At 47.4% G+C, this 22,576-nt stretch overlaps 1 protein-coding gene across 6 annotated transcripts in view; it reads right to left on the bottom strand.

The window, feature by feature from the left end:
* ZBTB40 (zinc finger and BTB domain containing 40) overlaps positions 1-22,331 on the bottom strand; it is a 35,299-nt gene extending 12,968 nt beyond the window's left edge. For 4 of the 6 annotated variants that reach the window (XM_009289006.2, XM_009289025.2, XM_009289013.2 and 1 more), the window contains exons 1-9: positions 21,558-22,331; positions 20,795-20,928; positions 13,668-13,878; positions 12,992-13,134; positions 7,383-7,575; positions 4,368-4,504; positions 3,728-3,917; positions 2,521-2,654; positions 1,382-1,550 (exon numbers count right to left, since the gene is read on the bottom strand). In XM_009289006.2, coding sequence (XP_009287281.1) covers positions 1,382-1,550; positions 2,521-2,654; positions 3,728-3,917; positions 4,368-4,504; positions 7,383-7,575; positions 12,992-13,134; positions 13,668-13,878; positions 20,795-20,928; positions 21,558-22,287 — 2,041 coding nt within the window. In that variant the 5' untranslated portion in view covers positions 22,288-22,331. The remainder of the gene's footprint in view (positions 1-1,381; positions 1,551-2,520; positions 2,655-3,727; positions 3,918-4,367; positions 4,505-7,382; positions 7,576-12,991; positions 13,135-13,667; positions 13,879-20,794; positions 20,929-21,557) is intronic. The other 2 variants (XM_009289017.2, XM_009289035.2) reach the window with 2 other exon arrangements.
* Positions 22,332-22,576: the final 245 nt, after the last annotated feature.

Here is a 22,576-nt window from a genome sequence, read left to right as displayed (position 1 = left end):
GGACAGGTCACTCTCTGCCCCTTCCCAGCACACGGGCAACATTGGCTTCATCTCTCACTGTCAAACACAAAACGATGGCGAGTGTCAAAGCCACAAGGTTTGTGTTCATTCATAAAGACTGATCATGGCCCTGACCCAAATTTTCAGACAAAGCAATTTCTGTCTTCTGCCCCTAAAAAAAGATGAGACATTAATAACAAGCTGCTTACTCTAACTACCTAGCAATCTGCTGGTATTTCCACACTGTGCTGGAAGCTAAGTAGCTCTGGCACCATGAGTAAATAGGGATGGACTGAGCTGAATGAGCACCTGTGCTTGGATAAAAATCACGCTGTGTACATCCCAGTGGACTCTGCAGCCCAAAGAATCTGGATGTGCTGGGAAACATGATGCCATAAAAATGTATGTGAGCAAACAGAATAAGCAAGTCACATTTGCATCCCTTTCAAGAGAATGCAAACCTGCAGTTAGCTCCTGGCCCTCTGTTATCTTTTTCATTAAAGCACCAAATTCTGTTAAGCATTCTTCCTTCAAATGACGGATGCAGAGATGTAACTCGGCTCAGCTGGAAAGCATCCCACAGCTCAGGGCAGGGTCTGACACATGGTTATTGCTATGCATTTGTTTCTGGAACTCACCAAACTGCTATCTGTGTATGTTTCATTCATACCTTTGCCAAACTAGTGCAGTATGTAACATTCCCCCTACTGCTGTGGGACCCTCCCAGGGGATCATTTGCTCTATGAAGTGTATACATAGCAAGACCAAATTAAGGCACTATAAGAAAATTAACTCAGAAAATAGTCTGGGACTACAGACTGCACCATCACAGTCATCTTTGCACAAGGCAAGTGTGCTCTGATGTGACCTTTCTGCAATCAGCCTGTGAAGTATCCACACGTACACATATAGTGTCAAGGGACTGTAATACAAGTCCAAATTCATACAGATCCAACAGTACAGGAAGAGCCAAAGAAACCCCACAGCTTAAGGATAATAATTCTGAAAAATAAGCCAATATAGATACAAATTACATAACTAAGTTGCTTAAATGCCTCCAGAGCAAGGGCTGGGGTGGAGAAATGCAATTGCAGTTAAGGAATACCAGTATGGGGTCAGTTATGGTCTCCACAACCCTCGTAACGTACAAAACTTTAATATGGTGCATTTTACCAGCAGGAGAAATGCACACTCCAGCGCTTGGATCCAGAGGTCACCCCTGCGAACCCTCCTGCAAGTACAACCCCGACATCTGGCCAGGGGTAGTTCTGTGAAATGACCTCAGGCCACCAGCACACTGAGGTCCACTACCAAACTGCCCAAGACTCCCATAACCGCGTGTAAAAGATGACAGAAGGATGAAAGCCTGTGCTTTTCTTACCCACATGCCCCAGCTCCTGCATCACTGGCTGCAGGTCTGGGAAGGACTCATGGACATTGCACAGCAGCTGACAGATCTTGATGGCCGGGACAGACTTCTCCTGGGCTGTGCTCAGAGCTGCTTTCAAGGAGGCCTCTGAACTTTCCTTCTGAGCAGAAATACTCAGTAGCTGGAGAAGTAAGAAGAAAACATCACATGACAGAGATTTTGGGCTGTGAAAGGTCGGGATGGTCTGGGAATGAGGGCACATCCTCTTTGTTTCATCTCTACTGCTGGGAACCAGCTTTGAGAAACCAGAAAAGAAATCCCTTTCCATACAGGTCTTTGCCCCTCCACTGATGTATGTGCATGAGCTGAGGGAATTTCAGGATTAAAAAAAAGTTACAACAAATTAAATTCTCAGACTTTCTGTTTTGGTATTAGCTCACTTAAAACCACCTTTCCATGGAAAGAGCGGTTTCTCAATGCCTCACAGCATTACAAGCTTACCTAACTCATAAGCGTGTGTTTCATACACTACTCTCTGGCCTTTTCTCTCCCTTCCAAATCCAAGCCTGCTTCAGCCAGCCACTGCAAGGAGAACCAAGGCAAGGATCTGCGCATGCCCATATGTACCTCACCCTTCCAGATCTCCAGCAGCAGCAACCAAAGCAGGAATGAGCAACCACAGACTGCTTGGTGGAAAAGGCCAGCTCGTTACTAACACAGCCCATTTTCCTTGTCAAAGGGAGAACAGGCAAGGCACTCTGGGATACTACACAGTCATGGCATCCTCAGTGCATTTGCTAGGAGCATTTCATTCTCGTATGTCCTGGAACAGCCAACTCAAATGGAAACCCACTCCCTAGCAGCTCTGCTTTCTCCAGGACTTCAGCACCCTTGCAGAGCTGAAACAGTTTTGCTGTGTCTGAATACCCACATTTTCACCAACTGAGAATCTCACTGGCAATTTCTTTTATCTTAAAACTCCCACAGAATTTATATAAAACACCCCACACACTCTCACTTCAGCAGAGGGGCACGTCTAACTTTGGATGGCTTCCCCAACCTAAGTAACATCCCTCGATTTCAGTGCACGCTAGAGCCTGTCGACCCTTTGAGCCCCAAACCATGCCAGCTCCAAGAGCATCCCCTTGTACCTCTTTTACTGCTTCTGTGAGTCCTGCCTCCCCCGGACCCAAGCCCTCCAGGTCCGCTCTCTGCTGGATGGCCTCCGAGATCAGCTTGCTGTGCCGCAGGATGATCTCAATGGCTGTGCTCTCGCTGGTGGCCACTGAGGATGAAAATAAAAAGTAAAGGTATTTAAAAACACAAAACCCAAGGAGAACCTGAAGGCCTTAGCTTCGGTTAGCTTTGTCTAGCCCGCTCCTGAAGCTGAGCTGTTAACAGCAGAAGTGACTTCTTTAGGGCATAGGAAACAGCGAACAACTACAGGCAAGCTTTGTTTACACTAATTGCAGCACTGACATCCAGCATAAAACCCTAGCAGACCTCACTTCTCACTGCTTGTCCAACTTTGGGTGAGAAGATCAGGTTTTCCAAAGCACATTGCTGAGACACTGACAACCTCGAAAGGCACGCATGATTCTCCCAAGACTCAGGATTTCTTCTCTCCCCCAATTATAGACATCCCATTCTGCCTTTTGCGGAGAAACAGGCATTTCTAGGCACAATTTGCCTCATCCAGGGACAGCCACGTAAAAAGTGGCCGGATGCACCGTGCGCCAGAAGTGCTGGTTTCTCCGGGCTGAGCACAGAGGGGGTGGAGAATAGGAGTTCTGACAGAGGCAGCTACACCACAGACATCTGACTGCAGGCAGGTGAACGCCAGCTTTGTGCCCACAGGGCCAGCACACACAGCTGGCCTCTGCACAGCCAACCTCTCCTGCCCCACAATACCACCAACCTGAGCACTCCTCACACTTGCATGAGATTTTGGCAACGATTTTGGGGGAAACACAGAGTTTAGGTTTTAAAGTAGGAAAACTCAAAGCCAGAGGCCAAGGCTCTGGGGAGGACAGGGTGGTGGCTGCACACAGACCTCCGATGAAACCCGTGCTTTCAGTCTGATGGGCCTCCAGCTGGTTATTAGCGCAGGATGGTGGCCAGCTCTAAAAAGGTTTGCTCATTACAAAACCTGAAGGCACAGAGCCACAAGCAAAGCAGCCGCGCTTGCGGACAGAAGTGCTTTTCCAACCAATCCACTCTTTCACCGAGACATGGGTGTTGAGACCTATTGGAAGAGAAGGGGTTCCTGGCCGGGGAGAGGGTGAGGAGTTAGAAAGCAGCTCCTGCCAGCAGCGGGAGAAGCTCAGGGAGAGCGTGGGGGGACACCAAGGCCTTTACCTGCTTGGAAGAAAAACTCTGCGCCAGGTTGTTTCCGGATCTCCTCCATGAGCAGGTTCAGCGGTGCAGGTTCCCGCACAGCCAGCAGCAGCTGCCAAATGGCAGAGACCGACAGAGACCGCTCGTCCAGTGCCGCCGACACGAGGGAGGCGAAACCACCGGCCTCACACTTCACAACTTGCTCCATTGCCTTGGAAAGACCCACAGTGAGGCACTAACAAGGGACCCCGTCCATCTGCCCTGTGTCACGCTTAGACGACCATGGCTCACCCCAGACCCAGCCTCCCCTTGCTTCCACCCTGCTGAAGATCTGGCTCACAGTGCAACCCAAGCAGTGACTGCACTGAAGCCCAGCCCTTCACCCAAACACATCAGCCATTTCCTCAACTCACTCCAAAGCTGAGCATGTCTCCTCAGTGCCCAAATCAGCCACTCTTACTTGCCAACCTTCAGCTTCATATTCATTACCTGCTTCACTCCTGCTATGGGATGCTAAGGAATCATTAAACCGAGTCCTGCTAGAGGACTGCCCCAAACCAAGCCATGACAGGTAGTAAATCAAGTCCTCAGGACTTGATAGGGATCCCAGATGGGGATTAAAGCTCAGTATCTGCTTGCACACGTGCAGGAGACTGCTTACCTCTCTCTCAGCAGGAGCCAGGCTCTGTGCAGCAGAGATGCCCTGCAGCAGCGTCTGGGTGTCTGTGAGAAGCTCCACTAAGTTTTGTCGGTATCGTCTCAACAGTTTGGCTCCATAATCCTCTGGGCTCCATTTGGCTGAATGCAAGTGAATGAGAATGAGAACAGCTCAGCTTGCAGCATCTTCCCAAAGGTCTTCAGAGCTAGGGGATACTGAAAAAGCCAAGGCAGGCAGTTCTCCCTGCGTTACTACCGCTCAGGGCCTTACACTCAGGACATATGGATTCACCTCCAAGCAGAGGATGAACATGACAAATCAAAACTTCCCCAAATCAAAGACAACACAGAATATCCTCTGTCCATACATGCCTACAGAAATAGATCTCTGGCACCCACATGCCTTCCAAGTCTCAGTCCTGGTCTGAGCCCAGAAGAAGAAAGTCTCAGTTTTCAGCCATGTTCAGCAGGTAAACATGTGGCCTTGTCTGTAAAGACAACACCTCGAGATGTTCATCAGCCTCTTCTGATGCCCTGGAATCAAGGAGACCCTTAATTGTAGTTTCATTGAAAGAGGTCTGTAAGTGAGAGTCTTTGATCCACTCCACCGAGAAGGAGCTCTGCAACATGCTCCATCTCAGTGGTATATGACTATCAAATATACTGACATTTTACAAACACCCAGACAGTCCAAGGTAATCAAGAACTTAGCAGGCTGAGTTGTCCTTGGTGAAAGTGTTAAGGGAACACAAACCAGACTTGTGATTGCAAAGCTGCAGTAACACCCTCTTCTCTCCCTTAAGCCAAAAAAAAAGCAACTTTAACCTTATTCCTTCCTCCTCCAATATCTAATTCCAAGCTGGGTCTGCTGAGGTTTGCCCTGATGAATCTGAGAAACAATGATTCTAGAGTAACACCGCAACCTGTTATAGACACTCCAGTATCAGGACACAATGGACTAATCCAAGAAAGAGGAACAGTGTTTATTCAGGATAATGAAGAGACTTGGGCAGAATATCCTGTGTACCAAAAGAAATATACGATTGTACTTGTTGCCAGATTAGTTGATAAATAAAACTGGAAATTGGAGAAGATGCATAGTTATACTTTTGTAGGAGAAACCAAAACAAAAAATTGTAGTTCATCCAAGACATCTGTGCGTGTTTTTTGTTTGTGTGTTTAGGTCTTTTAATTATTTTGGTTCAGTAGCAAACAGAAAAATCTATTATTTGCACAGCACTACTTGGGAGAAAAGCAGCTAAATACACACAGCTTGGTGAAAAGAAAATACAGCCTCTGGGACCCAGAAGACATACAGTACCGGGTAAGAAGAGAAAGCTCTCCAGGATGGTGAAGGAGGCAATGGCAGGCTGTGGGAATAAACATCAGAAGATTTTGAGCTAATATGAAAAACTCCCTGGACAAAGACTTCTTGGAGACATGAGTCTACTCCCTGGCAAAGCTAAGGGAACCTCATTAAGCACTTGAGCTCCGTAGGGTTTAGGTATGACTTGGATGTGCCCCACATAGATCAGGGGATGGTTTACAAATAAAAATATTTTCCCCTTTTTCCATCGGTATGTTTCTGATTTTATTACACAAATTTGAGTTGTTAGGAATGCACTCTCAGTTCTGCTGCCATACCAAGGTGAGCTCCATATCCAGAGCGTGCCCTGCACCACTGTACAAGACATCCTCATTTCTATTAACAGGACAGCACAGGACATCAAAGGCTAACGTCAGTGGCTCAAATCATTCCCTCCCTCTTCATTTCCACGATAAGAAATATTTGTGCTTCTGTTTGTTCAAGCTGCAATTTGAGGAGATTCAGCTCTATGTAATTAAGGAATGCTCCTCCTTGGAATGGGTATTACCACTAGATAATTAACCATGTTGGGAGTCTGGCGTTTCAAGAAAGCAATCGTGCTTAACAAATGACAAAGCAAACTGCCTGTCGGGAATGTTTGCTGCAGAGGAAATTATCAGCATTATGAGCACAGTTTTGCTTTCTATTAAACACTCATTTACATTTCACTGCATGTTAATTTAGTTTTTAATTTTTAAGTGACTTCAGAGCTGGTGAAATTTGCCTCTCTATCTGAACTGCTCAGGGGTGTGCCTAAACCCACCCAAACTTGGAAGGCTGTCCCACCAGCCGAAAGGTGAAAACTCACGAGTCCCTGAACCACCACTCCGGGGCCACAAACAATAAAACCCCACCCCACAGCCAAAAGGTAAAACCCCACGACCCCCTACCCCACCACTGCCAGGCAACAAACAATAAAACCCCACCAAAACAAAAAGAAAGGGACTAGCTGTCCAAGACAATGATGTCTAATGGGGACACTAAGTGTGGGACTCCCATCAGCACACTCTACTCCACACAGGAGACCACAACTCAATGACCACGATGTGCAGAAACACTACCCAACCAAACACACAGCCCACAGTCTCCCTCAATCACAAGGAATTCACAAAGACTGAAGCCAGGTAAGACATTGCCTGTATTTAATTTCAAGACATCTACAGCACTGGGGAAGTTTTAGGTATTTGCCTTCAAAGCCAGCAAGTACCATGAGTTAAAGTCACCAATGGACCAGAGTTTGGTAAAGATGCCTTCACCTATGAAGGGTTTATTAAGTGAAAATTGTTCTATTTATTATGGAGACACATGCTGCTGCTTTTAAGTGACTCAAAACCAAAAAGTAATTTGACACTGGAGGGAACAGTTCTCCTGTTTTCCAGGGATGACATCCTAGTTTCTACCCTATCGGTGTCAAACTCAAGGAAGGAGCCCAACAGGCTTCTGTCCAACACTTCTCATTACATTGAAAAGCGGGGGCCTTCTTGCTGGCATAGTCCTCCCACCTGAGTGCTCCCAGACCATTTTTGTTTGCATAAAATGGCCATCCCATTCCCTTAAATGAAAGTAAGATTATATAGTCTAGAGAAGCATCCAAACTTCCTGGCAATTCCCTGAACTGAGTCCCCAGGCGTCTGAAGTGTAGCGTACCCATACCTTTGCCATCAGAGACGTTTGCTGCTGCCACCAAGTTGTCTAGCAGAAGGTGGAGACCGGGGAATGATGCTTTCACAGCCCCCAGAAGTTTGACCAAACTTTCTGCTTTCAGGGTTTTCTCTTCATCCACCTTCCTGAGCAGATTGTCCATGGCTTCCCTCTGACAGCCGCCTTCACAGCAATCCAAAACCACCTGTGACAAAGAAACAGCCAAGGACCTGTTTATGAGAGCATCCTACAAACTCCTGGATATGAATAGAGATCAGAGAAACAGTAAGAGTATCACAGTGCACAGTACTGCAATAAATCCATATTCACTGCTTCCACTAATTAGATTAACTGGGAGATGTTACAGGGTGCTAGTTACAGGAACATTTAAACACGTCCCAGGTATATCTGATGTGTCACCTTGAAAACTACCCTGGTGAGTTCTTCCACCAAGTCTAGCTCTTGGAAGTGGCTGACAAGCAAAAAACATTTTTTCAAAGGGAACAAAAAAACCCAAAAAACTTAAAGACAGGATTCAAAATAATATTTCATTTAATATCTTTAGCAAATACTTTTTAAGTTGACAGTGTCTTTTCCCTTGTCTCCCCAGTTTTTCTGCTTGTCATCAAAAGACAGGCATGGAGAGAAATTAAAAAAAAAAAAAAAAGACTCTCGTTATTTAAATAAGCATCCTATTAACTGAATGATTATTTCTATGATGAGGCCACATGAGACATCTCTTATGTGAGATGCAATCACTGTAACTTGGAAAAGCTTTAGCATGCCAGTATAATACCTACAAGGCTCCTACAAGGGAAAGCCAGCTGACAAATACAGGTTGACCTCCTCTCTGCAAAGACTGTGTTCCTAAGCATTTGAAATGTAGGACTGGCAGAAACTCTGTAGGCCACCAGCCCAGTTCCCTGCTGTCATAAGCACTACACTGCACAGTCCCATTAATAAAATTATTAAGATCTGTCCTAAAACTAGTTACATTTTGGTCCCTTTCCCCTGGTTGGAAAGCTCTTCCACAGCCTCATTCCCCTGTTGATTCTTCTAATTTTCAGCTTAAATTTATTCATGGCCAGTGTATACCCATTTGTTCATGTGCCAACATTATCTTTTAGCTTAAAAAGCTCTTCTGAACCCTCCGAGGTGTTTACTCTACCCTTCCTCTCCAATTTCTTTATAAGAGCACAATCATATTCCCTCTCAGTCTTCATTTCACTTGTCTAAATAAGGCAGCTCCTCTCGTAAAACAGCTTCTCCACTCCCCTGATCTTACAACTGCAGATCTGTCTCTGCTTCAATACGAATTCACCTTTTTTGAACAAGACTGGAACTGCACACAGAAATTTCAGATGAGATCTTAATTCTTCATTCTCGTTACTGCATCTAAATGCACACCCTTCACTTTATACTACCACATCATTCAATTCTCACTACTTAGTTCTTCAGCCATGTAACTCTTCTCCCTCTTGCAGATCCTCCTCTGTGTGGACAAAAGATCCCAGTTTTGCTCATCAGCAAGTTTTGCTAAGCATGCTTTGCTATTTTTGCGTCAATAACATTAGCATTAATATTAAATAAGAACCAAGAATCCCGCTGGCAACCTTGCTCCAACCTGTCAGTCCTGCCTTCAACACAATCTGTAGTTATCCCCCTGTAAGATACATCCTTTTTTAATATCACCGCTTCCTCTAGTTTAACGATTTCCTCACATGAAATTCAAATGCCTTGCTCAAGTCTAGATGGAGGCAGAAAAAAACATTTTTATCTCATCAAATAAAGATTCCAGGTCAGGCAGAAACAATTTACTTGAACACCCTTTGCTGCATTTTATCCCATTCTTTTTGCTTACATGCAGTGCTTCAGCTACATGTGCCCTCCAGCCTGTCCCAACACATGCGCCCACAGAGCTGACTGCCTAGGCCACTGTTTCCCTCTCCCACACCTCTGTCCTGGTCACCAATTGTGACCAGGGACCACTCTCAACTTGGAAAATACAGTAATAAACCTTGCTGTCGCTCTCATAGTCACGTGGTCAGCTCTTCCACTCTGTTGGGAGATGCCCTTTGAGTTGTGATTTCACTTCAGCTGCAGGAAATTTCTGTTTCTGTGCTTCTCCTGGATTTGGCCCTAGGCTCAGCCATGAGTTTGCAGGTCATCTCCTCTCATTATTCTTTTTCTTTACTTGGTCAGACAAATGTTTGTTGCTTGCCACGATATATGCCGTGATGCCCAGCAGCCTGACGTGCCACAAGTCTCTCTTCATACCTCTGAAGTACATTTCTTTGCCTGTTGGACATTTCAGCCATTCCTTGCAGATCCTAATACTCTTCCTCAAGTTATTCATTCACTCAGGTCTGTAACCTCTCATACAAATTCTCCTCTCTCATTCAGGATGCAAACTTCAGACAGTTCTCCTACCTTTAACATAAAAGAAACTAATCCAACAGCTCCTCCTGTGCTCTTACAAGCAGCTGATCTCATTAATTAGTTTCTCTCATTTCTAAAAACCTGTCCTTTTATAGCCAAAACTCTGTTAGTGAACCTGTTGACATATCCTCCCATCTAATTCACACTGAGCTGACTCTGGATTGCTCAGTCTGAAGTCATCTTTTAAGAGAACACAAAAAGGGGTACAAGAGCAGCATCTTTTTGGGGAGCTCATGCTGTAACCTACCACTGCTCCCAGGCAAGTGTCAACAGGCGCAGAAGTGATTGCCCTGGCAGTGGGGGATGCAGTGCTGACATTTTGAGACTCATTTTGACAACAACCGGGTGAGACAGTCAGAAAACATACCCCTGTTCTGCTTGCAATGGGACTTCTTCATCCCCCAGTGCGTCCAGTTAGGATTGTTCCTGCAATGGCCAGAAACCTTCCTCGTGTTGTCATTCATACCTGTCCTAGCTCTGAAGCCGTTTGGTTTGGACATCAAAGCCATGTAGGCATTGGAGCCAAAGGGAAGGGAAAGGACATCGCTCAAAATGCCCAATTCCCCTCTAGAGCCTGGACAGAAGGAAAGGACGGGTGTTTTTACAAGCTACTCTGACGCTCCAGGTTCAGGGCTGTACTGTGGACTGGTCGCTCTGAACTCTGCGATGACCTAAGCCATGGGACACCATGCACAGGAGGTTACCTGCTCTTCCTTTGTATCCAAGTTTATTTCTCTTAAGTGAGAATCTGCACCCAAGCCATCCCCCCAAATCCTCCACCCTACCGCCCCACATGATGGCTTTATTAGTGTTTCTGTAAAGTTAAGCACTCAAAAAGTAGAAATTCTAGGTAAAAAGTTCCCCAGAAAAACAGGGATTTACAAAGGGGCTTCGCAACACATCATATACTGGTTTTCAAGCGAAGAAAGTCAGACTTGCTCCATGCATAGCTTGGGCCAGGCACAGAAAGAACCCAGTTGCCTAGCAAAAAGGCTGTTACACGTAAAACTCGTGCTTGTCTTGCTGAATAAATGTGTAGCTAATGAGGCAGTGACTGTGAGAAGAAAAAGGAAAGCCTCATCTTTATGAACCTTTGGAGAACTAGATCCTATCTCTGCCAGCCCAGAGCTCTCGTGCAATGCTGGATGAATCAGGTAAGATGAAACCTTCAGAGGTGGCTGCTAATTCCATGTTCATTTTCCCAGTACTGCACCTGAGACACCAGAGATCTCAACTGCACATATGCCACAGGCCCACTGTTTTAATCAATTTAACTTCTGAAATAATTAAGCACTTTTCCACTTGTTTGGAGGGGGGGGAATAAATAAATAAATAAATAAACAAACCAAGCCTGGGAAAAAAAGGGAACCTCCCGAGGTCAGTCTACACTTGGCAATTTTCGCCTTATTTTCCTGTGCCGCGGCAGGGAAAGAGCGATGCACCCAGCCTCACCAGAGTGCTCCCCAAATACATTTGTTATTTGCTGGGAACCCGTGGGCTAAAACAAGAGCACGAAGGGATCCCATAGAGAGGAGAAGGATTTTGTATTTGGAGCAGGGTTTGGAGGCTCTGCAGCAAACAGAGCATAGAGTGACTGAAGAGGACAAAAAGGAAATACTGAATAACACTACCCCTTCACCAAACAAGGCAGGAGTCCCATAGTATATGATGATGCAATTAAAGGCTGGATCCTGTGCCCAAGGGGCAGAATTACGATGGCAGAATGGTTTTGGTTTGTGGTTGGCTTGTTTTTTTTCAATGGGAAGGAAAATAAAAAATGGCTGCATTATAACTAAATCATTTCTTGAAGACAAAGAAGAGTGCAGGGAAAAGGTGCAGCCTTCAAAAGAAAGGTCGCACTGCAACATGAACAGGCATATATGAAAAATCCTAATCTCCCCACTGCTGATGCAGCTTTCACAGCTAGGAGCTTAGCTCCAGGCACCCCCGCGCAGGTCTCTGCTGACAGCCGCAATATCCCCAGCAGATGCCGAGTCCTTTGCTGCATTCACGCCTTGCTCTCTCCTCTCACATCCCCATTCCCCAGGCTCAGCCATGGTGTTTCAGAGGGGGAAATTCATCAGCTGCCAGTCACACCCTAGCCCACGAGGACAAGGCGGATGCCTCTGTTGGCAGCACCTTCTTTGGCCCTCCTGCACTGAGCTGCACCCATACCCAGGGATGGTCCACGATGGACACTTGGTCAGGGACCACGTGCAAGTGAGCAAGACATTATTAAGGGACTTACAAGACGGGCAGAGATTCTCAGCCCACCTGTCATGGCTCTGGTCAAGCTCACGCAGAGAGAAAGCAGACATCATTCATGCCACTGAAGCACAACAGTGGTTTCCACTCGCTATAATCCTGCAGCAGAGGAACTAACTGATGTGACAAACTAGGACAGGAGGTCTGCAAGCTGTGTACCGAACGCAGCGTGCTAGGGCACCCTGCAAGTTTCAGCTGCACAGGCAGGGTATAGCCAGCTCCCCCCAAAACACACAAAAAAGCAGGTTTTACACAGTATTTTTTCCATTACAGCTTCTGCAAATCAGCACACATAATGCAGTTGCTTACAGGAAAGCAATAGTCCTCCCCACCAACTGCTGCATTAAACACATCCAAAAAAAATTTAAAAGAAAACAAAACAAAAAAAAAAATCAGTCAGTGGATGTCCTACTCTTGCAGGCAACTGTGTGATAAGAGTTAAAGGAAAGAGTTAAAGCTGGGAGTCAGCTGAAAGGTAAGCCAATGACTGACTACACAAGGACGTAACTGGTAGACAGGCAGCACAGAGGTTTTAGTGGTTCTGCTGACACCAAACTCCACTACAGAGCCTTCTCCGGGCTCACAAAAAGGCATTTTCAGGGCCTAGGAGGAGTACTAGGCACCTCCTCTGCCCCAGGCTCCACTTGCAGGGGCGGTCTGACACTCCGCCAGGCAGTGTTCATCCTGGTCTTGAGGTTGCCTTCACAGCTCAGCTTTCACTATTCCCACAGTTCAGCGCAGAAGGACCTGAGACAACACACATGTGCAGTCCATGCTGTGCAAAGGGGAGGTGAAATTGCCAGGTGAGGCTAGCACATCACTTGGCAAACCATGTGGTAAGACGGTGCCTTGCAGACATATATGCATACACACCCCCCCTCACCCACAGAGGCTTCCTTATTTCAGATTTTTTTTACCCGCTTCTCCGAGGCGGTCAGGAATCCCTCTTCTGCTGCCTCCAGGAACTCTATGATGGGGCTCAGCTGTGTCACAGTCTGGATCAGCTCCTCCCTGCGCCCCAGCAAGCGAGCGGTCAGTGTCTCTCCCTCGTCTGTGCTCTCTGGGGGGAAAAGGATTCAGAAACACAAGAGAAGAAACAAGTCAGTCTGAAGGAACTGACAGGCTCCTGAAGCGAGTGAAACTCTGTGAAAGATCTAAGTGAATAGCAAAGCTCATCCCAAGCACAAGCAGCAGAGGAAAACCACTTTGCTATTCTCTTTAAACTCTATGAAAGGAAAACGTCTCATTTATCTAACAGAGCACAAAGCCATAAAGCAAGCTGGAGGTTAACACCAGGTTTGCAAGGCCACTGCTTTGTGTCAGACTCAAGTAAGAAAGGAGCTTTCAATCCTGAGGCTCAGCTGTGCTCTGACCCATGCTGGCTGCGCAGCCATCGATCCAGCCCTCCAGGGAGCAATAGGGAGAGCCCTGTGCTGCCTGCACCCCGCTGCTGCGGGACGGAAATGCTCCAGGATCTTGGTCAGCACGTGGTAAAACCTCCTGCATGTGAGTAAGGATACAGGGTTTCTGGAGACCTGCTTTGCCTGTAAGGTTGCCCACTCACTTTGCCAGAGGCTGCACCCACATCTCTACCTGTTTGCTGCAGGGCTTCTCCGCTTCCCCCTTCCCTCTCCATCAAAGCCACTCTCAGCTTGGGATTCACGTCTTGAAACAGCTTCAGTAAAGACACGAGGGTCTGAGCATCTAGGGTTTGAGCACCCAGGTTCCGAGCATCCTTCACTTTGCTCAGCAGCTTCTTGAACATTGGCTGTTCTCCTGCCTCTGCCAGACAGGAAACCAGAGCCTACAACAGAACAGGCAAACACGGAAGGTTTTAATAAAGCCTAACAGCCCTATACAAACCAACACAAAAAGCAGAAACCTGGAGGTTTTGTTCAGGGGACAAAAAATTAAACAAAACAAAAAAATAACCACATAGACACACACCATTGAACTCAAGCTCCGGCCTGCGGCCACCAGCCCTGGGAAGGAGGGCAGCAAGCCCTGCCTGACAGCTCTTATCTTTACAGCCAGTCCCACAAACTGGAGCTGGTTCCAGCACCAAACATCTCTTCATTTCTTCCCCTAACAGCCAAATGCCACTAAGTCTAAGAGACCTAATAAAACACGGTTTAAACACCGTTACTTTGGAAGCCCAAGGCTAGGGCAGGGGATACTAGATTTCACTGCAGAACAAGGAGATATCACTTGCACAGAAAGCAGAGAGCATTTTAAGTGGGACTTTCAGGAATCTCCATCCTCAAGTCACAATGGAGTTGCAACTCCTAGAGAAAGCTTTGGAGAGGAGGCACACAAACTCTGAGTGTCGTGGGCTCTCAGCACGCCTGGCAATCATGCCCAGAGCTCCAAAATCCACTCCAGTGACCCGAAACAGCAACCAGAGGCAAACATGCCTGCGTGGTTATGGAAATAAAAGGAAAAGAAATAAGCTGTAACTCTTGCTCCCATTTCCCCAGAGCCCTTTAACGCTGTAAATATTGCCCCTAAAGACACATGCTCCCCAGCTCTCCAGGAGAGATGCCAGCCTTTCAGAGCAGGCGTCCTTTATTAGAGTCTCCAGGGATGCTATAAAGTACCTTTGAAGTGAGAGCTTAGCCCAGCTCCAGAGAGAGTGGCTATTTTCTGCTGTCATTGTCATTTTTATTTCTATGATAAAAAGACTGAATGCAACTGCTTGGGGCTGCACCAGGGGGATGGTGGACTTGCTTTTCCTCACAGGTGTAAATGCTCATCTATTAGGGCAGCGTGACAGTGCAATGACCTATTGCAAAGCGTATCCACAGAGGGGAAGCTGCAGGAGTCCCAGCTCTTACCCGCTAACAGCATTTTTCCTGCCGAACAGAGAGACGTGGACATGAAGGGCTCTGTTATAAAGGAAGAAAGGAGATGCTGCAGACGTGCTGAAGAAGAAGCTTAAAGGTATTTTTTTTAATGCAAACATTAATTTGTAATGAGACTTGATAACCAGATCATGTTTGTTCTCAAGGTTTGCAGCCTGGCCCCTTCCAGATCAAAATGATCCTGTAAAACACAAAATGTCTTGACTCTCACCATCCTAAAGGTGCTCAGCACCGTGCCAAATACTTTTAATCCATATTAGTAAAAACATGTAACTTGCATTGTCGCAATTTTTTTTCTTTTTAATTTTTTTTTCAATTAAAATCAGCACAGCATTGCTACCCAGAGCTCCAGATAACATCCCTTCCTCAGTGCACGGTTTTGGTTAATGGAAATGAGTTTTCAGAAACTGAAAGGTTCTGCTATTTATAGTCTCTTTCCAGAAGACCTTTCCTTGGACACATTGCTCAGTGGGAACAACAGCCTTTTAGCATTGTTTTGAAAGAGCACACAGCGCATTTTAGACTTACTTCGAAGCACTAACAATTCCCAAAGATCCTGGAAAAAAATGGAGAAATACTGATATTAGCTGGAATCCCAGCTTCCGCTTAGTCATAACGTGCCCACACATTACAGCCTGGTCCATTAGGCTTTCGCTGCCTGAGACACTTGCAAAACCCTTCATGGCCCAATTGGCACAAATTAGCACACATCCAGCTTCCAGACTGGAGGAAGAGATGGGCTCTCTGAGCTGGGAATCCTGCTCACCAAGGTCTGGCTTAAGCTTGAGCTGTGCCACCAAATAGGTTCAATGTCCACTGAGAAGTTGGGTCCCAGTTGAGGGTGTCAGTTCTGGTGGCCACAACACTACTAACACAGTAGCTCAGTACTGCTATGGTCAAACACCACAAAACAGCCCTCCCAGTTCACCTCAAACCTCCCCATGTCCACAGCAGCCCCAAGGCAAGCTCTGAACAGGAATCTCTGCAGGTAACGCCGCAGGAGGTAGGTCTCCTGCCTCCGTATCATCTCCACATCTTCCACATTTTTCCAGATTTCTTTCCTAACACAATCCATTCCTACACTGCTGTGTCCCTTTGCCCCCCCGCAGGACCTCTTGCTCTGTTCCTTATTATCTTCTGCTCCTTCGAATGTCCCCTGCCGCTTTGGCTAGGAAGATGCATGAGGCTGCTCATGCAGAGCCCCGACCTGCTCAGCAAGAGCCGAGTTAGTGCTGTGTCCTCCCAGACAGGCACTAATCTCCCTCCTCACACCAATCCACAACGCTCCTAGGAAGACAGTGCCTCTGGGACCTCCACCTCCCTCTCCAAAGCGATCGTGAGATTAAGTTTTTCTGGGTGGGGACAGGGATGCTCAAAGAGCAGCTGGTGGTTGGCCCCGAGCCTGACCTGGGTTGAATTCAGTTGGCGTGCCATCCTGAGGGACGTCCTGGGACACGGAAAGGACCTCAACCAGATGGGCAAGTAATGTACATCCCACCCAAGGGTGCAATGGCCCATAACTGAGACTAAAGAGGGATGTGGGGAGAGAGGGAGGGCAGGTCAATGTGGCCACTAACCCAGCTGGCCACTAGCCTCTCCCTGCAGGTGGGCGAGCAGGGTGTTATGGCTTGTCATGCCTTATCCACTCTCCTGCTCCCGCCGTGAGAGCATGTCTCAGCAAAAAGCCACTTTAGTGACTATTACTGAGTGATCTCCCTCAAGCATCAGCTTTAGAGCGAATACAAGCACCCAAAGCGTGGTGGAGAGGGATCTGCAAGAGACAGGCTGGAAAGCCATGGGGTTTAGGGTGACAGAAGAAGCTAGCTCCCTTCAGACCCCTCCCTCACAAGCCAAGGCACATTCATTTACAAGACTCACCCCTGAACATGGTAAATCCTGTGCCCATACCTCAATGCCACCACCATTCCCCGAGGAGAGCTGCACTGGCCATTCAGCGAGCTGCAAAGTCCCTGACCGCAGGAGGCTGGGCACCGCAGGGAAGCTTCCAGAGACATAATCATCAGTCCTCTGTGAAAGCAAGCTGCTTTGGGTTTTTTTACTGGTTAATTTTTGATGTGCATAAGGTGAAGGAAATATAAAAAAGCCACTGGAAACCTGCACAGACAGAGACGCTGCCCACAGGGCCGGTGGCAAGGACAGCACAGGGACTGTCTCTATACATCTGGACCACAGAGAAGCTCATATGTTATGACCGCGTCATGAAGTCTATCAGCTATCACTGTGCATACAATAATCAGAGAAAAACTAGGTTCCCATTTCTGGTTCAGATATCTGAAGTGCTTTTTTTTCAAGCCTGCATTTGTATGTGACTAATGAGGGAGACCCCAGTACCAGGAAGGCTCCGTGGAGAACGCTGACCCCTGCTTGCTCCACACAACAGGAACAAAAGCTCAGCCCACACTTCCACACAAGTACACCAGAACAGAGGGAAAAAAAGTTCTCCAGCTCTGCCCCACAAAATAAAACCCTCACAACCTATCACTCCTAATCAGGATGCAGAAGATAATGGGAAACTTCTTTCTTCTGCCGCATCCAGAAAACCCTGCAGCTGCAAACGAAGGATGACAATAATTGGACAGGCCCATAGGCAATGGAAATGATCCACAAGCACAGTGACATTTATTCTACACGGGAGAATCAACGTTCCCCCACTTCATCTGAACCCAGTAGTAGAGGGAACAAATGAGCTGTGCAATAATTTGAATTGAGTTTCTCTAGGAGAGCACAGGAAGATAAGACTTGACACCAGCAAAGCTCTTCTACGCTTCCCCGAATTACTGCAATTTCAGTCTTGTTCTCATTTCCAAGCAGGTTTTATCCAGGCCAGAACCAAATTAGATAGGAATAGTTTATGTGAGGTACACAGAGAGACTCTAAAACAAAAACAACCCCAAAAACCACACCTCCCTATACAGAAAAGCAACACATCCACATTTTTCCGCTCAGGGAGAAGAACATAACATCAAACTTAGAGAGAAGCAACAATTCTCACAAAAGCAAGCCCTGCACCACAAACCTCCTTGGGAAAAAACCCCACGGCCTAACAAGTCTCCACTGGAGGTGGCAGGAAATAAGGCAGCAGCACCAGAGGGGAGCAGACAGGAGCACAGCAGGGAACAAGGCACACATGTAGGGATGAGCTCACGAGCAAAGGAATGGAAATACAGAGGCTACGTCCAAGGCAAAATGCCACTGAAACCAGAGAAGCCTAAACACCAGGACAGCCTTGGTGTCAACAGGCAGGCTTGCAAAACCCCCACGAACGCCCGCAAGCCCCCACACTGCCCAGGCTTTGCTGTCCAAAACACACCGCTGCTTGCCTATAGAGACAAGCCACACAAAAAAGGCTCCTGAGCAGAACAAGGATGTGCACGAGGGATGGGAGATCCCCCCTGCAGCAGGGCAAGCACGCCCAGCAAGACTGCTTAGTGCAAAGAAACGGCATCTCACCGGCTTCCAGACCAACTTTAACTTGCCCCGAGGCACCTAAGAGACTTCAAGCAAATGACTGGCAAAATAATACAAAAAAGGAGAGGGGAAAAACAACAAGGAGAGAGAGGAAAAAAATCCATTGACATCTACCACTGGCACAATCTCAGCCTTAATTATGCATCCCGAGCTGGGCTCTTTGGAGATGAACTTGCACTTTAAGCATGACTTTAAAAACACACCACTGTGTTTCCCCAAAGAAAACACTGCGCCTTTGTGGGAAAAAGCTACTCCATCTGCTGGAAACAGAGCCCAGGCTTGATGCTGGTGCCCACAGGTCCTGCTTGTCCCAAAGGGGAGCTCAGAGAGGGAAAGATCTGGCTGAGCCCTTGCTTACAACAGGCTGCAGTCTGTGCCCCCCACTGCCCTGGGGCTGACACTTTTCATGCTTGTCAAAGCTGAGAAGTGATTTTTTGGGAAGGCTTAAAGAAAATCCATTTCTTATTTATTCAGCGTTTATTTATAGCTGCAGAAAAATTGTCCAGCTGCCGTTTTGCCGTCAGATACCCAAACTGTCTCTGAGCTCCGCAACGTCTCACTTGGCTCCTGCTGCAACAGCTCATTGGGGAGCATAAAGGGCCGGGCACAGGTCTGTGAACCTCACCTGCTGGGTCTTGGAGGTGCTGAAGAAACATGAAACAACAGTTACTGCAAAGCAATAGAAAATGGGGCTGTTATGCAGAGCAGAAGCAAGGCAGCACGCCTGCCTGGGCACTTTGCAGGTGCTGTTCTGCCCTGCGACTGTGGAGGCAGCACAAGTGGGCAAGGGAAGGCACACCAGCACGGGTGATGCCTGCTGGCACGGGTGCATGGAGCTGCCAAATCCCTTCTGGCAGTGCCCATCCACATCGCACAACACCCTCTCCCCAGCTCTGCTGCAATTGCCAAGGTGCAGAATAGGTAAAACCTTAAACCTCACATATTTTTCTGATTGGGGCGACGAACAAATGTACAAAAACCTAATCCTTCTCAGGGCGTGCAGGCATGCTGACAGCAATGCACTCACAGGTGCTTGTCAGCCCAGCCAGGCTTGGGCTTGCTGCTACAAACACAGATTAGGACCCACATCTCCCTCCTAAAGCCCCAGAGATGTTAAGTTCAACCATCAGGAGGGTCAGCAGCTAAGGGAACACAGGCTTCCATCCGTGAACATTTAAAGGCTCATCAGAGAAGAAACCTGCACTCCCCGACTCAAGGGAATTCTCCTCCCTGCTGTCATACAGGCTTTTTCTAATAAACATGTTGCCTTGGGTTTTTAAAAGCAGAATGTCACCACAGCCAAAATGTCCCATGGTCATACTGGTACTGGAGGGACCACATGTCTTGAATCCAGACAGCTTCCCAGCCAGCAAGTGCATGGGAACCTAGACAGCATCACAGCCCCCTGACCTAGGGAATAGCATTTCTCGGCTTCAAAAGGCCAGCTAGACACGGAGCCACTGAAGAGCTAGCAATAAAACAGTCACATTCTCATTTTTCCACACACAGAAAAGGTACACAGGGCAGTTCATGCAGCCTGGTATGAAAAATGCTCTATCAGAAACAGCCGGGGTGAGGAGAGCAAGTACAGTCCCATCCTCACCCCACAGTGTCCACAGCTTTTTTCTCAGACCCTGCGATCGCACAGCAGCGTGCAGCCAGCATGAGTGCCCTCCCAGACCCGCCGCAATCATTTCCAACCTCCGTGTCCTCCTGCACCACTGCTACACCAATACGGACGTAACCTGTTGTTTCTGTAGTGGCTTCGAGCCGGTACGACAGCTGGTATCTGGCTATTGTTGTTCAGAGCCCAGAGTATCCTTCAGCATTAACCAAACACCAGACTCAAATATCCCCTCCAACAGTAACTCGAGCATCATTCATCAGCGACAACTGCTTTTAAAGCGGCACATCGCCAGAAGCGCCATGGGGCGGCACCCGTAACCCCCCCCGTAATGCTTCCCACGAGCAGCCTGCCACACGCAGAGCAGAGCAGATGCTCCACGGCAAGCCCTCGCCAAGGGCTTGGGAACTCTATTTTGGGATCTCATATGTCAGTCATTTACAAGTCGATACAGTTCCCGAAGCAAATACCATAAACAGGAGGAGAGAAATCAGTGCTGGAGCTCTCCTACAACACAACGAAGAAGTCTTCAGGGCAGGACATATACTTCTTTACCTACGTGCACAAGCAGTTTGCTCTTACAGATGCTTCTCTCCGGGGTGTTGCTCAGGTGAGCACGTGTTGCCCTTCAAACAACCAGGCACCAGTTGCCCATGAAACAATTTCCTAAACAGGGCACAAACTATTCTAGCCCTCAGCAGGGTGAAAAAAAAACTGGTATCATTTACCCAAGTAAACACACCTACCTCCTTTTGAGAGGCATCAATTTCTCTGCAGTCTTCTAGTCTTTTCAGCACAGCTCGGGCATCAGAAAGGGCCTCAGAGAAAAGATTTTCATATCGAAGAAAGAAATCCAGTTTACAGCTTTTGCTCTCTGCTGCTGTGTGAAAGAAACAAGATGAGTTATTTGCTAATTGAAGGGATTCACAGAAAGCATGATGTGATTGAAAGGCATCAGTTTGTAACCAGCACATTGGCTATAATAGGGAAACTGTGACTCACAAATCCCTTCTAAAGATATCACACAGCCTGGAGGGAAAACCAACAGTTTATTTAACACCAGTTATAAATGGAACATTTATTTTAAACCCAGTACAGCCTCTGTTTTCCTCCCATGCTGAACGGGAGTTTAAAGGATAAGGTAGCATTAGCAGGCAACTCCGTTCACTTACTGTTACACAGATTGCCTTATCAACCTCATGTCCTGCACTAACGCAGATCCCGCTGTACGTCAGATGAAACCACATGCATGGGTAAGAAAAGTTTTGCTCACTACCGCTCTGGTAAAGTGGTGAGAGTGAAGCAACTGCAAAGGCCAAAGCAGAGTATTGCACAGTGCCAAAGGAAGAAAGTCCCTGCAGAAAAGGGGTACATGTTGGTGCTGCTCCCAACCCAGGGCAAACTAAAAAGAACAAACACAGAGGAAAAGATCCTCCATAAGAGGAAAACGTTGAGTGAACGCAGTTGCAAATAAGAGGCAATGCTGTGCCCAGACCTGTAAAGTCTCACCTAAATCCCTTGCTCCTCCTTTCTCCTCTGGAGGCTCAGCAAGCTCCTCTTCTGCACTGCCACCCTGCTCAGCACTGGCAGGCTGATCAGGATGAGAGCCTGAATCCTCCCGGAGGGATCTGGAGTCACTCAGCATCGCATCCTGGTGAACCCAGGTGTGACTCATGGTAAGTTCCTGGCCAAGAGGAGAAACATCTGCTTCCATTTCTGCTTCCACAGGGCCAGGAGAAGGGGAAACTCTATGAGGGAGGAGGATATTTGCTTTTGCTTCAGCAGGTTTTTCAGACTGGGGCAGGTTATTAGCTTCAGCACGGTTTCCAGATGAGTCTGCCGTCTGGCCGGAGACTTCTCTCACTACCTGGTCCTGAGTCGAACAGCTGATGAGGTCCCTGAGGAGGTTTTTGCAACTAACAGCTACATCAAACATCTGCAGACTATCTGCCACAGAGATTACTTTGGTGAAATTGTGTTTCCCCAGTGGGAGTTTGCCACTGTACATCATCTCCAGCAAAAGCGCAAACTCCTCAGGGGTCACCACAGAAGCGTCGATGGAGATGGTGTCTGTGCTGTCCAATAAGGATTTAAAAAGCAGGCTGGCAGCAGCCAAAACCACCTTGTGTGCTCTAAAATGAACGTTCCCAATGAAGATGGTGCAATCACAGAACTGCTGCTCTTTGCAGAGAGCGTACAGCTGCTGCAGCAGCTGCTTGCTGTAACTGGGAAGCTCCATGGCACCAGTCTACTGGCCTCCTCTTGCCGTGGTCTCCACACCGCTTTCACAAAGCCCAGCTAGCGAAAAAACAAAGGATCCTGTTAGCACTTTGCTCACACAGTAGCAAGACAGAAAGAAAGAGTAAGCAAAAATCACTTTTCAGTTTACACCTCCTAGTAGCTTACTGTGCTGCAGTTCAGTGGTTACAGCAAGAAGAGGCCCCTTCCTGAACTCACACTCCCCAAATTCAGCAACTTACCCCACTAGAGCTGAAAAGTCTAGATACCGTTCAAATATAAATACTTCA

Source organism: Aptenodytes forsteri, unplaced genomic scaffold (genome assembly GCF_000699145.1).
Source record: "Aptenodytes forsteri isolate BGI_AS27 unplaced genomic scaffold, ASM69914v1 Scaffold253, whole genome shotgun sequence".
Lineage (NCBI taxonomy): Eukaryota > Metazoa > Chordata > Aves > Sphenisciformes > Spheniscidae > Aptenodytes > Aptenodytes forsteri.
The sequence above is the reverse complement of the archived record's forward strand: the minus strand, read 5'-3'. Positions and strand labels throughout refer to the sequence as shown.